This window comes from Condylura cristata, unplaced genomic scaffold (assembly GCF_000260355.1).
Source record: "Condylura cristata isolate star-nosed mole 26May11 unplaced genomic scaffold, ConCri1.0 scaffold00014, whole genome shotgun sequence".
In the NCBI taxonomy this organism is placed as follows: Eukaryota; Metazoa; Chordata; class Mammalia; order Eulipotyphla; family Talpidae; genus Condylura; species Condylura cristata.
This window is the reverse complement of record NW_004567115.1, coordinates 32,548,227-32,563,630: the sequence shown is the minus strand read 5'-3', so window position 1 is coordinate 32,563,630 and position 15,404 is coordinate 32,548,227. Positions and strand designations below refer to the sequence as shown.

The 15,404-nt window shown below is 35.4% G+C and overlaps 2 protein-coding genes across 2 annotated transcripts in view; one reads left to right on the top strand and one right to left on the bottom strand.

Moving 5' to 3' along the window:
- ARHGEF26 (Rho guanine nucleotide exchange factor (GEF) 26) overlaps positions 1-5,272 on the top strand; it is a 111,943-nt gene extending 106,671 nt beyond the window's left edge. The window contains exons 13-15 of the mRNA XM_004682333.2: positions 863-930; positions 2,106-2,210; positions 2,772-5,272. Coding sequence (XP_004682390.1) covers positions 863-930; positions 2,106-2,210; positions 2,772-2,914 — 316 coding nt within the window. The 3' untranslated portion in view covers positions 2,915-5,272. The remainder of the gene's footprint in view (positions 1-862; positions 931-2,105; positions 2,211-2,771) is intronic.
- Positions 5,273-6,992: 1,720 nt separating this feature from the next.
- Positions 6,993-15,404, bottom strand: part of DHX36 (DEAH (Asp-Glu-Ala-His) box polypeptide 36) — a 43,093-nt gene continuing 34,681 nt past the window's right edge. Inside the window, exons 21-25 of the mRNA XM_004682330.2 lie at positions 14,160-14,259; positions 13,976-14,066; positions 11,404-11,524; positions 10,401-10,553; positions 6,993-10,068 (exon numbers count right to left, since the gene is read on the bottom strand). Coding sequence (XP_004682387.1) covers positions 9,883-10,068; positions 10,401-10,553; positions 11,404-11,524; positions 13,976-14,066; positions 14,160-14,259 — 651 coding nt within the window. The 3' untranslated portion in view covers positions 6,993-9,882. The remainder of the gene's footprint in view (positions 10,069-10,400; positions 10,554-11,403; positions 11,525-13,975; positions 14,067-14,159; positions 14,260-15,404) is intronic.

Here is a 15,404-nt window from a genome sequence, read left to right as displayed (position 1 = left end):
AAAAAAATGGGCTTTTGGGAGGGTTCCATGAAATCAGAGCTGTCAGTCAGCTGTTCCTATCTGACTTGTAGGTAGGTTTCACAAATGCTTCATGAGAGACTTTAAATTGTGTGTGGTACATTCATTTAGTTTATTGCAATCCTAATACTTTATAAGTCAAAAGCTGGGTGTAACTATTAGGGAGTAGTGCTTACTTCACTGGAACTTTTAATCCTTTAAATAACTATTTTGTTATTTGTAACTACAGCTTAATATTGTAAAATCATTGGGTTTCTTTTTCTTTAAAGTATTTTTTATGGTACTTGTTAAGCCATTTTATGCATTTGAAATTTTTTTTTAAAAAGTCGAAGAATCTGCATCACGAGGGCCTCTATTTGGCAATAATGACTGTATAAGGAACAAAACAACTTCAAGTTTTTCATTTTTTCTGAAATGGTTTGTATGTTGGGGGGAGAAAAGGAGAGAAAGATAAATTGACTTACCATGATTTTTAAAAATGAAATTTACTTCTTTGAAATCTTTTACATCAGATTATGTGTACTAAATATCCTTATGCGATTTTGATGGGTTAGTGTTTTTCTCTATTAAATATTAAAAGGTCATGTTTAATTTACTAATTAAATTCTATTTAATTAGTACCTTGCCATATTCGTTCAGAATCTTTTGAAAATGAGGTTTCATCCTGTTTTGGATTTCCAGATTATTATTTTCAAATAACTCTTGTCCTTGTTTTGAAGGTCAGTCCCATAACTTTATGGAGAATATCTGGTTTTGGGGAATGGCTGTTTTCTAGAACATCACTTCATTCTGTGTCTGAACACCTTGAATCTCTCAACTGAATACACTTATGCTCTGTATTTAGGAGCGAGCGAGCCCGCTGGATCACTGCCCTGGGACACAGCAGCGGGAAGCAGCCCCCTGAGCGAACCTGTAAGTATCCGGCAGGCAGCCCCCTCCAGCACATGGGGAGACTCTGCCCCCTGCTGGACACTGGGCGTTAATGGTTTACTAACCACAATACCCACTTTCTGGTGTCCTCCCTTGCTGCTCTCCAGCTGAGCTAAATGATCCCTGATTTGGAAGTCAAGGGTTCTGAATGCAAATTTAGGGTACAGTTTTTGTATAAATTCTTGCATTACCCCTAATAACAAGGGCGTATTAGGAAAGTTCAGTGAAGTGATGAACACAGAAAGCTCTGCTTGTAAATGGGCAACAGTTGCATCTTTAATTAAGCTTTATCCTGACCATCTGACTCTAAGCAGAAATTTGTTTTTAACCTTTAAGAAGATCACGTGCCCATTCCTTTCCCCCTTATTAAAGTGATATTAGGCAATGCCAATTCTTAGAAATCTAAGAATTGGAAGTAAAGGGTAGTGTGGTGGTATCTGTGCCTTAATGTTGATGTTATGCTTCTGTGGGTGATTCTATGCAAGATCCAATGCAAAGATCAGGGCAGCAAAAATGGTTACTCTGAAGCACTCAAGAGTCAGAAGTTCAAGCTGAGAGTCATCAAAGTTATAGTGATTTGCTCAAAATTTCTCCATGATTAAATTTTACTTTAAACATCAAGTCAGGAAAAAGGTCAGTCAGTACTAACTCGCCAAAAATGACTATTTTGTTTCAAGTCAGCATGGGGTGGGGGTGGGGACCTCTAAAGTCTCCTCTGAACTTCAGTTAAATTTTTTTCTCCCTAAATTTGGGCAGACTTCATATGCAGCTACTGGTGGGCTGGGAAGTGCCTTGCCTGAGAGGGTCAGGCATGTATCATCTGTTCATGGCCCATGCCCATTATCTGATCTTTCCTGCCTCAGTTTCCCCCAAACAACGGTTATTTTCTCCTCCATTGTGTGATATGACTACTGATTCTTCCCAATGCTTCTTGAGGGATTCATGCATCATAAAAAAAACCCTTCTGGATTTAGAGCTTGTCTGACATTCTTAGTCAGGTAAGAGTGTCTGCAAAAGACTTTCTGCTGCTTTTTAGAAGTTTACTCTCAGTGTTGGCCTTGAATTGCACAGAAAGAACAAGTAAGTATATATGACTGATTTGTACGTTTTACTTTTCCTCTGCTAATGGAAGCTCAATGTGTCTTTTTTCTCCGCAGCACTGACCCAGGTAGAAATCATTAGATCGTTTACTGCCAAGCAGCCGGACGAACTCTCCCTGCAGGTAGCAGATGTGGTCCTCATCTATCAATGTGTCAGCGACGGTGAGTGGCGTGTTTTAGGGGGACTTGAGGTCCGTTGTGATAGAACCCAGGACTGTCGTTTTGTAATTAATGTTAGTATTAATTAGTCATCGCTAGTAAGTCGTTCTGTATTTAATGTATCCCTTCATTTTGCCACATGTGTCTGCCTCTGTGCTTATATTTTTTAATATAGTCAAGGGGTTTGCTGTTCAAAAGGAACCTCTTGCTTTCTTCCCCCTCCTTTTAATGTTTTAGTTCTCATCTGCAGAAGTTCATCCATCCTTATTTTAAAAGAAGAAATCATTTCACCTGCTGTTTGTGTCTGAGTATCTTCTCTAGCCCAGGACAAGCTCCACGCTTTCAGCCATCTCTTTCGGGACTCTGATCATGTTCCGCCTCCGTAGGACCATTACTTCCCCATGAAGTTTTTCCCTGTTTCACTTTCTTCATCTTTCATCATTTGTGATGCACAACCTGTCATGTTGTTCACTCTCAATTGTACTCACATCCTCCTGGAAGCCATCACTCAGTCAAATTTGTCCCAGTATTTACTGCTTCATGAAGACTTTTATTTTTTTGCAGGTTGGTATGAAGGGGAACGACTACGAGATGGAGAAAGGGGCTGGTTTCCTATGGAATGTGCCAAGGAAATAACATGTCAAGCTACAATTGATAAGAATGTGGAGAGAATGGGACGTTTGCTAGGACTGGAGACTAATGTGTAGCGTGATGGCCTCTTATTACTGCGAGATTTGCACTATGTCATGGTGGACTGGTTGGTTCTGGGCTGGTTTTGTCATGTTCTCAACACAGCCGAGGTAAAGTTACAAGAATGAAAACACTTGCCTTAAGCTTGCCAGGTGGTTATTAAGCTCTCTCAGGAGAACAACTGCTAGATTCAGTTCACACACCTCAGTTTGTAAACAATGATCCACTTACAAACCTCTTCAAGTTCACAGAATAGCTAAGCTGTTCAGTCAGAAATCAGGTTACCATTATGCTCTTGGTACCCTCATGTTCTGGAAGAAACAGTGATGCTGTCTGTGACTTGGTTTTCACTATTTTCACTTAACCAGGAGCTTTGCTATCTCTTCTTATATCTTCTTTCTGTGGTTCTCTCAGTATTAGCAAGTGTTTGTGTCCTGAAATACCCAGTTTTGTAAATATTTTTCCTGCCTCTTTAAATTTAGATCTGATTTCTAATGCTTTGTTGATTTTGAAAGGAACTGGTAGAATTCAGAAAGTGAGCTGGTAAGATTTTCTGAAGCTCTTCCGAGCAAAGGGATATTGACACTTGAATAGTTACCATCTCCTTCCACGTTAGAAGGAAATTAGACACAGGTTTGGTTTGGTTTTAAAGACGTCTCACCCAATATTGTTCTTAGATAAATATAGCCTAATTAAAATTAGTAACTAGTCTAAATGACATGGTTCAGACATTTGAAAGTATTCTAAATATAGGCATACTTTTTTTATATATATATTCCCAAATGAACTGATTGACGTGAGGCTACTCTGCCTTCAATGATGAAAGGTTTTGACTGTTCCTACTCTCATTTCCAAACAAGAAATTGGCTGCAAAATCTTTAAAAACTCTGAAAGTAAAATTAGTCTCTAGCAGTCATTAAGAATCCAGTATGGTACCTAATTGAAACAACATTTTGACCTAAATGGAAACTCTATTTGGACTAAAGCCTTGCTTGCTTGATTTGGAGCCTCTTAATAGTTAATCTCTGTTGACCAACATTTTGTTAGTACATTTCATGAAGAGCAAAGGAGACAGACCTTGGAAGTCTGAGGGAAGAAGTGATTTTACTGGCAGCTGTTTCCTCAACACTATTCTCTTCCACAAAGGGATTAAACTAGCAATGGCTATATTATTCAAGGGCTCTGATCTCTGAGACATTCCCGATTACTGTCACCCCAAATCGTGCAGGAGGTATGCTTGGCCCACAGGCCCTGCACCCTGCCACCAAAGCACTGAGCTGTCACATGGCACCTGGCCCTGCCAGTCCGTGTTGCTCTCTCATGTCTATGCATACCTTTCTGGTGTAGAAGACACAACAGGCCCTGAGTTCCTTGAGGAAGGCCTGGGTCATTCAGTCAGTGAAATAATAGCTGTGGACCAGAGCAAGAGAAGTCTCAACCTCTTTAATGTCATGGATTTTTTAGTGGAAAGGCTAACGTGATATAATGTAATACCATATTTTCACTTAGGAAAGGAAAATGTGTTGCTAGCAAAGGGATAGTTTGGTATTATTTTATTAATACCCAGTTGAAGCTAAAAAGCAACTGTACAAATTCTGTAAATTAATTTATGAGTAGACATTAAACAGTTTTGGAAATAGGTTCATCAAATAAAACCAAAACTTTAGCATATGGTTAGTACTGTTATTAAATGTTTTACAGCAGGCGTTTAACACTTACAATGTTTAATTTCATCTGTGTATTGTTTTTATATGACACAGGATTGTTTTCAAACCTAGCTGGGTTTCATGAAGTTTCTCTGAATTGTACAATGACTCTAATTCAGTAACCTGTGGAGAACAAAAATATTCATTTTTGTCCCAATGAATTGAGACTGCTTGTACACTTTTGGCGAAACGTGAATTTATAAAGATTTTGTATAACTTGTTCTGTTGTGCTGGTGTGATTAATTTATGAAGTTTTGTCCAAAAGGTATCTTTAAGTCAATCTTATTTTCAAACTTCTTTACTGGCTCTGGATTATGGTGGACTATGAATCTAGTGTCCCTCTCATGAGTGGACATAAAATTACAGTCAATGTCAGTTATTGAGGATCCAGGTATGTTGTACATAAATGTCTTTTAAGAAGGTATTTCCTCTCAGAAAATGTCTATTTGTACACAGCAGTGCTTGGAAGTTGCTGAAGCCATAACCCATGGCCTGTCATATCCCAGGTTAGGGAACCAGTTAGACTACATCCTATTGCAGGCTGCTTTGCGTCCTTTGTCCTGGTGTGACTATTGGGTTGTCAGAAAAGTCCTGACATATTTTTACTTTTCCAGTAATCCAGTATTAAAAACGCTGCTTTCACTCTTAAAGTTCTGTTTTCACTGCCTTCTTTTCCTTGACCTACAAATCATCTTAAACAAAACAGCTTGGTACTGAGGGGAGGTTGAGTCAGGGGAGGGTATCTAGAGTTAAGACTTAAGAACTAACCTCTCATTTCTCATCAGCTGCCCTAGAAGGTGGGAGCCTTTTAAAGAGTTGAGTCATGCTATTTCTTTTCCATTTTCACAGAACAGCATTTCTTTGAATAACTTAAAAAGTTCACATTTCCCAAATTGACCCTGGAGCACATCCCTTCTGTATTGGCTTTCTTTTGCTATATAACTCAGTATCACAAACTTCGTGACTTAAAACAGTACCATTTGTGTTTTTCTCACAATTCTATAGCCAGAGGTCCAGGATTGGTTGCTGGGTTCTCTAATTTGAACCTCACAACACTGAAAGTGTTTCTCAGCTGAAGCTTCTTTTGCTTATTCTTTCCAGCAAAGTTCAGTTCCTTGTGGTTGTAGGACTGAGGTCCCTGTTTCCCTGTTGGTTGCCAGAGGAGCACTGTACTGCATCTGCACCTTCAACTTTCCCAAGAATCAATGATCTGATTTTTTTTTTAAGAAAACATTTAAAAATTTTAACAGGTACTTGAAGCATCATTGCTTACAGCTTTTCCTGTCCATTCATATATTCTCTATGTGGTTCCTTCTATCCTCAACAAGACAGTTGTAAATCCTTAACCTTACTTGAAATCTATTGTATGTTTTCAAGCAGTATCCCTTATGTATTAACTGAGAATCAATGGATTTAAGATCTTAATTACATCTTCTTCAAAACTTCTTTGCCACACAATACAATATAATCACAATGTGACACAGGTTGGTGGGAGGAGTGCACAATGAGAGGGATCATGGGTCACCTTTGCCAGTAAAATTTTCTCAAATGCTGGATAAATTACTAGCACCCCTGCGGTTAAATTACAGCCTTATGATAGAAAATAAAATTAATAAACCTCTAGGCTATCCTAAGGGGGGAAAAAAAAAAACTCAAAAATCAGAGTTATAATGGATGAGCAGAAATATAAGGGATCATAAGAGGCTGTCTGAACATGTGCCAATAAATTAGACAACCTAGAAAAACTGTACAACCATTGCAACAGGAAATGAGGGAGATCCTGTACTAAAATCAGATAAAGTAAACTTCAAACAAGGGAAATTACTAGAAACAGAAAGGAATACTATATAGCAATAAAAAGTCAATGGATACAACATTAAGTCTAATGTATATGTACCAAATAATGAATCTTTAAAATAATATTAATCAAAAGCTAAAAAGCTAACCAAAGAAAGGAAAAAGCTATGGAAATGTTAAAAGTTATAAAGCAGAACTCATCAAGGAATGGAATCTAAATGACATTTACAGAACAGTGTCCAGTAACCAATTACATACTATTTTTATGTAAATATGGAGCATTCCCAAATCATATTTTGGCTCATGAAATAAACTGACAAACTTAAGATAATTTCTTATAAGCACCCCATATAGTATGGCAAGCCTGACCATTGGCACCCATGAGAAGTGAAAACAACTTTCTAATTGGAAAAAAACATTCATAACAATTTTCTAATTGGAAAAAACTTAAAAGTTCATCAAATGGTGAATGACTAAATGGATATAACCAAAAATACAATGCATGCCAAATAAAAAACTGATACCTGCAAAACCAGGACTATCTCAAGAAGCATTACATTACATTAAGTGAAAGAAGTTGGACACAAAAGGCTACATATGGTTTCATTTATTTGAAATACTAGAAAAGGCAACACTAGGCACAAGACCAGTGGTTGCCAGTGGGTAGAAGTACGGGGAGGGGACTGAATGCAAATGACGATATGGGAAATTTTTAGGATAGGAATGTGAAGATGGTGGTGGTAGCAATTACATGACTTTATACATCTGACAAAATTCACTGAATTATACACTTCAATTGGCTAATTTTATTATATATAAAATAACTTAAGGCTTAAAAAAATATGGATATACCAAAACATAAGTAATAACATGCTTTTCTTATATGTTCAACTTCCAAATATTCTACTAGATGTATGATCAGAACAAAAATACCATTTAACAACATTTAGCATATTGTAAATACATGATTATACCAAACAGTCACGATTATTTAAAAAAATACATAAACATAATGGTAGAAGAGTAGAAGTGACCACACTCTTTGGGTGTGTGGGCTCTAAAATAAATTCCAAAGTTTTTATATAAATTTTGAATGTTAGGATGAATTTTTTTTTTAAGTATATAAGAATGGAAAACCATTTACAACTAAATGTCATAGAGTAAAGCTTTTGACCACGTTCATACATTAGGACTCACTTCTCACCGATGCTTTTAAGGATTATTCAGGGGTTTGTTTTTTTCCCGTAACTTTCTGTTTCAGAATTATTTTTCAAGAGTTATTCTCTGCATCACTCAGGAAGGAGAGGCAAATAGACTTTCCCTTCTTAATGTCTTTTCTTTAAATCCAGTAAAATGTAATAGCTCTTACACCTGAAATAGAGTTTCCACTCAGTAACATTTTATAAACAAAAGAACAGAACAAAAACGGCAGTTGTGAGTAGAATTTCATCTAACCAGCTGAAGACAAATTGGGGGTGATAGTAACTGCTACAATTACTGAATAGCTTATCTATTAAGCAATTTTTCAGGAATCATTTCCCCATCTATACGGTTTGCAGATAAGGAACCAATTAACTGGTAACTTGTATTTATAGATTCTTTGACTGCTTTCTTCCAAGACCATTTGGCCAACTGAATTTAAACTACAAAATAAAAGCCAAAAAAGAAGAGCTCAAGGAAAACAAACATTCTTAAACAAACATTCTTAGTGTGCAAATAGGACCCAATGTCACTTGACTTTAGGGACAAAACTGAACTATAACATGTGATAGGACTCAATGGAAGAATTCAATGAGACATCACTTTTGGGAATTGAGCCAAGAAACAAGACTTTGGACACAGACTACAGCCCAAGCCTTGGAAGGCACTGATAGATAGGATGACTGATATCCCCAAAATGGGAGCAGTACCTGAACCAGTGCTCTTAACAGATGGTCACAACAATATCAAGAATTTCCAGCCATTGTATGATACTCTTCCTTTGGTTTCTTTATTTTTAGTTAAAGGCACAGTAAAATATTTTTTAGGATCAGGTTTTTTTATATTGCAGTATGTCCAGTACTACCCTTTTCATATCTTTTGTCAAACTGTTCAATCATAGAGTAAATGGTAGAAAAACAGGCTCAAGCAATGATGGATAGTGTTTCAGTTGTTTTCTTCCAAGTTTATACAAAATATTCTATTAAAAGTGGCCAAAATAATTTTTTTTGAACTATCAAGTTAAGTCCATTTTAGAGCTGGAGAATCAGCAGTTCACTAACATAACCAGTAACTGGTGATTTCCAACTTTCTATTGACCCTACCTCAACATTCCCTGGAATTCAAACTGGCTACAGTTCTCAATACCAGACTCAGTGAAGATAAAAGAAAGAAAAATGTTCTCCTCTATTTGTAAAGATGCTCCCTCTCAGATCTCTTCAATTGCCACTGGCTAGGACAGATTCACATACTCACACTTCATAAGTATTTCAAGGGAAGTAAGACCATGTATGACTGGCTTGTAACAATCTAGCTGATCCATGGGGAAGTGTGTTCAAAAAAGGCTGCATGGGAGGGGACCACTTGAACAAACATAAGAGAAGGACAAAAAGGCTGCTGGACAACTAGCAATAGTATTTGTCACAATCTGATATGGGTAAAAAAACAAAGCACATGTCACCCCAGCTTTCATTGTAAGAGAGCAAAATAGCATTGACTGGAAAACGGTATAATGGAATGTTATTTAAAAATTTCAGTGACAAATACCTAAGATTTAGTTAGTGCATCCTACCTGCCAAACACTAGTCGATGTGCTTTACATATTCACCTATTTAATCCTCACAATTGTTTCCTGTATTTTATAGGTAAGGGAAAACAAAAGAAGCCAATTACCTTGCTGAAGACAGCTAGCAAGGAACAGAGCTGACATCTTAATTTAAGTTATCAGGCTATTTTTTATCCCCTTAATTGCTACATTATGTTACACAAGGTGATGTGAAGAATATATTCTAAAAAGATAAAAAAAAAAAAATCAAATAAACCAAGGTATCAGTGGAAATATAGAACCCAAGCCAAAAGTTAGCTGAGATTAACACACTGTATATTTTATTAGATACTGGGCTTTATTCTGATAGAAATTTTGTTTCAAAAATGGAAAAAAAGTTCAAATTTGTTTCTGACACACCTTTTTGGCTAACCAATCTAGTTTTACTGGTTGTGTGGATAGTCAAGTCATTGGGGGCAGAAAAATTAAATTTTTTATGACAAAACAAAGCAATTGTCAAGTGGTACAACACATCCAAGTATATGATCAGGAACCTATTTCTTTTACTGATATAACAGCTACAGATAAGTCATGCACATTAAGTTTTTACTACCTACTGAAATTTTCTACCTTGCATATGAAAATTATTCATGTTTCAGGGTTTGGCATCCAGCCAAAACTTGAACTGCGATGAAAAATGGCTATTAAACTGGCTGTTCAGGCCACCACAGAAAAGTTGTCAGCTGTAGTATCCATCCTGGAATCGTGGTGGTAAATTCCTGGGAGTTGCTTTTTCCTGTGTTTTGATTAAGTCTGTAATAGCAGACAGAACTGCACAGTCTCTGGATTTAGTGTCCTTCCAGTCTACAGGATGGGGACTTTCAATCTTCTCTTGCAGAAGAATATCTAGTTCCTTTCTTAATTCCTAAGATTGGAAAAATTACACATGTTCAGAAATGCTGATGTACGTCAAACAATGTAATAAGTAAAAGTGACCCTAGATGGTAAAGGAAAAACAAAAGACAAGTATTTATCAAGCAGTTAACTAAACTGTGACTATGAAAAAGAACTAAAGTTAAAAAATTCAAACTTTTTGATTTGAAACTACCTCAACGAAAAACTATGAATCTACTTCTCAACACCATTTATTCTACTGAAACGTCTAGAAGTATTTCATACATACATATCTGGAACAAAACCACAAGACTACCTGCTCATCTGCATGTAGCTTAAAGACAATCATGAAAAATCAGTTACCTTAACAAGATGAGCAATTCTTGCTGGAGACTGAAAGATGATCCACTCATCTACAGCTATCGTTTCCTGATCATTATCCTTCTGGATGGAAATATCACCGCCAAAGAATAAGAGACAGTATGGAGAAACCTCTGTGCAGTCATATAAGTATATCTGTAAAGAGAGTTAAAGGATATCAATACCTTCAGGAGACTCTAAAGATTACTGCGACATTAATTCAATAATAACACCAGTATCAACTGATAATTCTAAAGTAGGTATTATTCCTGTTATAATTAGACTAATTGTGAATACCACTTTAAACTATTCTTTAATAATTCAGAGAACTTAAGTTTTATGTTTGTTTCAATTTAACAATGACAGCATCCTTTAAATATATTCTGAATGACTAAACTAAAATACTAACATAATTGAATTTAGTATATTTAAACTGAAACCGAGTTAATGTTCCGATGGATACTTGTATGATAAACTGAAATGCTACAAAAATTCTTTGCATAAAGTAAACTCCTTTAATACCAGTATTTCTTGAAAGGAAGCTCTGAAAGAAAATTATGAAAATTAAACAACCATCCCATATTAAAATACAAACATAATAACAGATGTACACATCAGATCTGTTAGGTTATTGGGCCTTATGATGTCGTAGAGGTTAAGTCTCAGTGCTATCACCATCCCCAGCCAGGGAGCTAATCCATATATATAGCACAGCAGACCTCTCCGCTACTCCCCTCAGCAGTGGATTTCAGTAGATCTGCCTGCTCTGCTCCCCAATGTCTCCACTGAATCCTCTCACACCCCTATGCCCCTGCACCTATGGCCTTAAATTCCCAGCTCTATGTATAAACAAATAAACATTAAATAATAAAGTTACAGGTTATTTAAGGAAACTAATTCATGTCAGATATTTTTAAATAACAAATTTTGTTTATAATTGCAAAAACTATATTTTATAATTAAAACAGACTGTCCAAATCCTTGATTATTTTAAATATTCACTCACACTACTTGTTCTCATCTTCAGGTGATAAATAAGCCAATTGTAGTGAAATTCTGTTTGCTCCACATTAACAGATTTAGGATGAATAGCAACCAGTCCATCAGTTTTTGTATAAACTTTCACCCTTAAAAAAAATAAATAAATGGGAGTTTGTTTAAAAACATCCTGAGATTTCAATTCAATTCCAGAATCTAAAAGAACTACATGAATAAGTTTAATTTTGCAAGTAAAAATATTTATGGAAAGAACAAAACTTTTATTTTGGTAAAACATGGAAAAATACTAGCAAAATGTGAAATCTCAATAAATCATAAAATGAAAATTCTTTGTGCAATTGTAAGATTTTGTGATTATCTTATATTATAGCACCAAAGAATAAAGAATGAAATGAATGTCTAATAATTCCTAGTCGGTCTGATCAAGAGGACAGTATACAATAATCAAGAATATTGTTATTATCAATCACAATACTCACAAATAGCTCTCAATTTAGAGAATTTCATGAAATGATCAATTAAAAAATTTCACAGGTGGTGGACCCAGATGAAGGAAAAAAAAAAAATGGTTTGGTTTAAAAGGGATTTTACTACTGATTTTAAGCTGAGTTTAACTATGATTTTTCAAAACCATTTAAAAAATGTATAAGTGAACTCACTTCATTCAAATCTCTCAATTTTAGAACAGGAATATTTAAAACAAATGCACTCTTACATAGGTCTACTGCAGTCTCTTTAATTTCTATGGTCTAGTATGTAGTAGTTATAAAGACTTTACAACTTGATTCACAATCTAATTAATATTACTTAACAGGAAAATGATTTATTTTGAAAAACTCAACAGTAATTACCTGTACCAGATAACCATGTAAAAATTATTTGTTTTAAATGTTGGCGAGGATGTGGAGAAAAAGGAACTCTCCTGCACTGCTGGTGGGAATGCAAACTAGTACTGTTTTGGAAAACTGTTTGGAGGTTCCTCAAACTGCTAAACATGGAGCTTCCCTATGACCCAGCAATCCCACTCTTAGGTATCTACCCAAAAGACACAAAAACACTGATTGAAAAAGATACTTGTACCCCCATGTTTATTGCTGCTTTATTTACAATTGGAAAAACATGGAAGCAGCCCAAATGCCCAAAAGTAGGTGACTGGATTAGAAAGATGTGGTACATATATACAATGGAATATTACTCAGCAACCAAAAAAGAGAAACACATGTCTTTTGCAGCAACTTGGATGGAGCTGGAAAAGATCATGCTTAGTGAGATAAGCCAGAAAGAGAAAGAAAAATACCGGATGTTTTCACTCATAGCAGGAGTATAATGGACCAGGCGAGAAAATAACAAAAATAATGAACAACCATATACCAGAGACATTCTGTGGGGGTGGAGTGGGGAATGGGATCAAAAATGGGGGGGGGGAAGGGAGGGAAATGCACGAGACCACGAGACTATGGTGGTGGCACAGGGGTGATTTGGTGATGGGAAACCCACGGGGATTACAATCGAGATGTAAAAAAAAAAAAAAATGTGCAAAATGATATAAAAATAAACTTTGTAATAAAAAACAAAACAAAACAAAATCATTTGTTTTAAAGGGTATCTTTCTCAAGGATGTAGGAATCCCTAACACCAAAAGTATATCTGTGTCATGATTCATTATTCAGAAAAATATTAAATTCTTTCCTTTACTACAGTCAATCTGACCAATTCTATCCTGCAACTCTACATCCCTAGAGCAACAGTGCAAGAGAGGAAATATTTTAAACCTTGTGGATCCTATGATCTCTGAACACATGGACTAAACTCTGATAGTGTGGCAGACACAGATAACATGCAAATGAACAGGCAAGGCTATGTTCAAATGAATAGAGAGACAAAAAAAATTTTCTGATCCTTGGTCTAGACCAAAACAAAGCACTGATGCTAAGAAAATTAAATTTTGTCATTAAAGCCTTCCCAGATGAAAGAGGGACATCAGAGTTTCTCTGTAAACTACTTTTTAAGACCAAGGAGAAATATTTAAAAAGAATTTGACAAACTACTGAAATGTTCTGTAAGACACAGAATTATAAAAATGTATGTTTCCCTCTATTATGTAGCTTACTAATGACTTGATACATAATTCTAAATCACATTTAATTCCAAAAGGGTAACACCAATTCACATACCATTAGCCTTTTGTAACTGTTTTCTCACTACATGTGCTCATTTACTATGCAAAAATACACCCTTATTATCTCCTACTGAAACTATTTAAACATGAAAATTGTACTTTATTTCTCCTAATGGTCAAGTCACCATTTAACTAAACTACATATTATCCATCAAGAAAAACAAAATACTTGAATAATTATTTATTTTAAACAATTATTTAAAAGACAATATCTGGCTTGCTTTTCTTAAATTTAGTGTATTATATTTTACTAACATTCTTTGTGACTCAGGGATATATTGTTAGGGAAAAGTATTACTACCCTATATTAAGAACAAAGTTATAATTCCTATTATAATAGAGGATGGCAAAGGCATATGGAGAAAACTACCACCAATTCATAATAATATTCAATGCTTACATTTTTCTTTTTTTGCCCAAATTTAGTCGGATTTTGGCAACTTTGGGATATAAACCAGCACAAATGACAGCTTTAATTATCTTCTCATTATCTATTGGAGGTGGGAAGACAAAGGCAAAAAAAGTAAAATACTGAACAATAGATGATAACAGCAAGTCATTTACACCGTATTATTTTGCTTTACCTGAATTTATATTAGATTTTGGATCTTTAGGATTTCTACTGCTTACAAATCCAGCGCCAAGAAGATGCTCAGCAAACTGTCCTTTCATGTTATGCAGCATCTAGGAAGCAATAATAACAGTACTAGAACATTTTTTTAATGAGATTTATAGTGGTTATGAAGCAGAGACACCTAAATAAATGAAGCCTAAGCTTTTCTCACTTTATAAAACGCTTCTGTGAAAATTGTAATGTTTTAAAGCAGGAGCTGAAAACCTGAAAAATTTACAAAACCATACTTTTTGTCAATAAAATTTTACTGGAATGCAGCCATACCTATTAACTTATATGGTTGTTTCAGGCCAGAATGGCAGGTATAGATGGTTTCAACAAAGGCCACATGATTCTAAGCCTAAAGTATTTAGTATCTGATTTTACAGAAAAGCTCTGTTGTAAAGGAAAGCCAATCAAGTTTTAAGGACTATTCCATTTTGCAGATTCAAATTCATAGACTTAAAATCTCCACGCTGTATTTAAAAAAAAATGAAAAAAAAAAAGAATATTTTTATTACAGTGGATTAACTATTGTTACATACCAGCACAGAAAGTAAGACTTTTTATTTTTTAAAGAAAAGTGACTATCTAGGTAAAAATGACATATAGCTCATTATAAAGCAATTAAATTGTACCAAAAAGTACAAGTGAATAAAGTTTCCTAAACTCAACAGAGTTGAGGTAAACAATACTGCACATACTATGCATATATATTGACAAGATCAAACAAATTCTATTCTAACAATGGCAGCACAGTACAAAAGCTGTTTTTATAAGTGTTAACATTAGTTTTTAGTTCAGCTGAAGAAAGTTAAACAGAAATGAACTCAACTAGACAAAGCTTACAATTTCAGAATCACAAGATACTTAAAGGATATCTGTAAACTTAAAATAAGAGGTTATGGGGCCCTCCCTGGTGGTGCAGCAGGTGAAGTGCAGCATTGTGAGGCTGGCAGCTGCAGCCCTGGGTGCAAGTTTGATCCCCACCCTAGAGGTGATAGACACGACCTGGCAGACCTCTCCTATCTCGTCTTCTGCTTCCTTCAGCAGTGTACTTCATCAAGCTGCCTGTTCTGCTCCCTACGCTGACTATGGTGAATCCTCTTACCACGCCCCTGCACATCTGGCCTATACCACAGTTCTGTATGCATAAATAAATAAATCTTAAAAAAAAAGTTACAAAATTAAAGTCTGTTGTATTTAAATTTCCCTT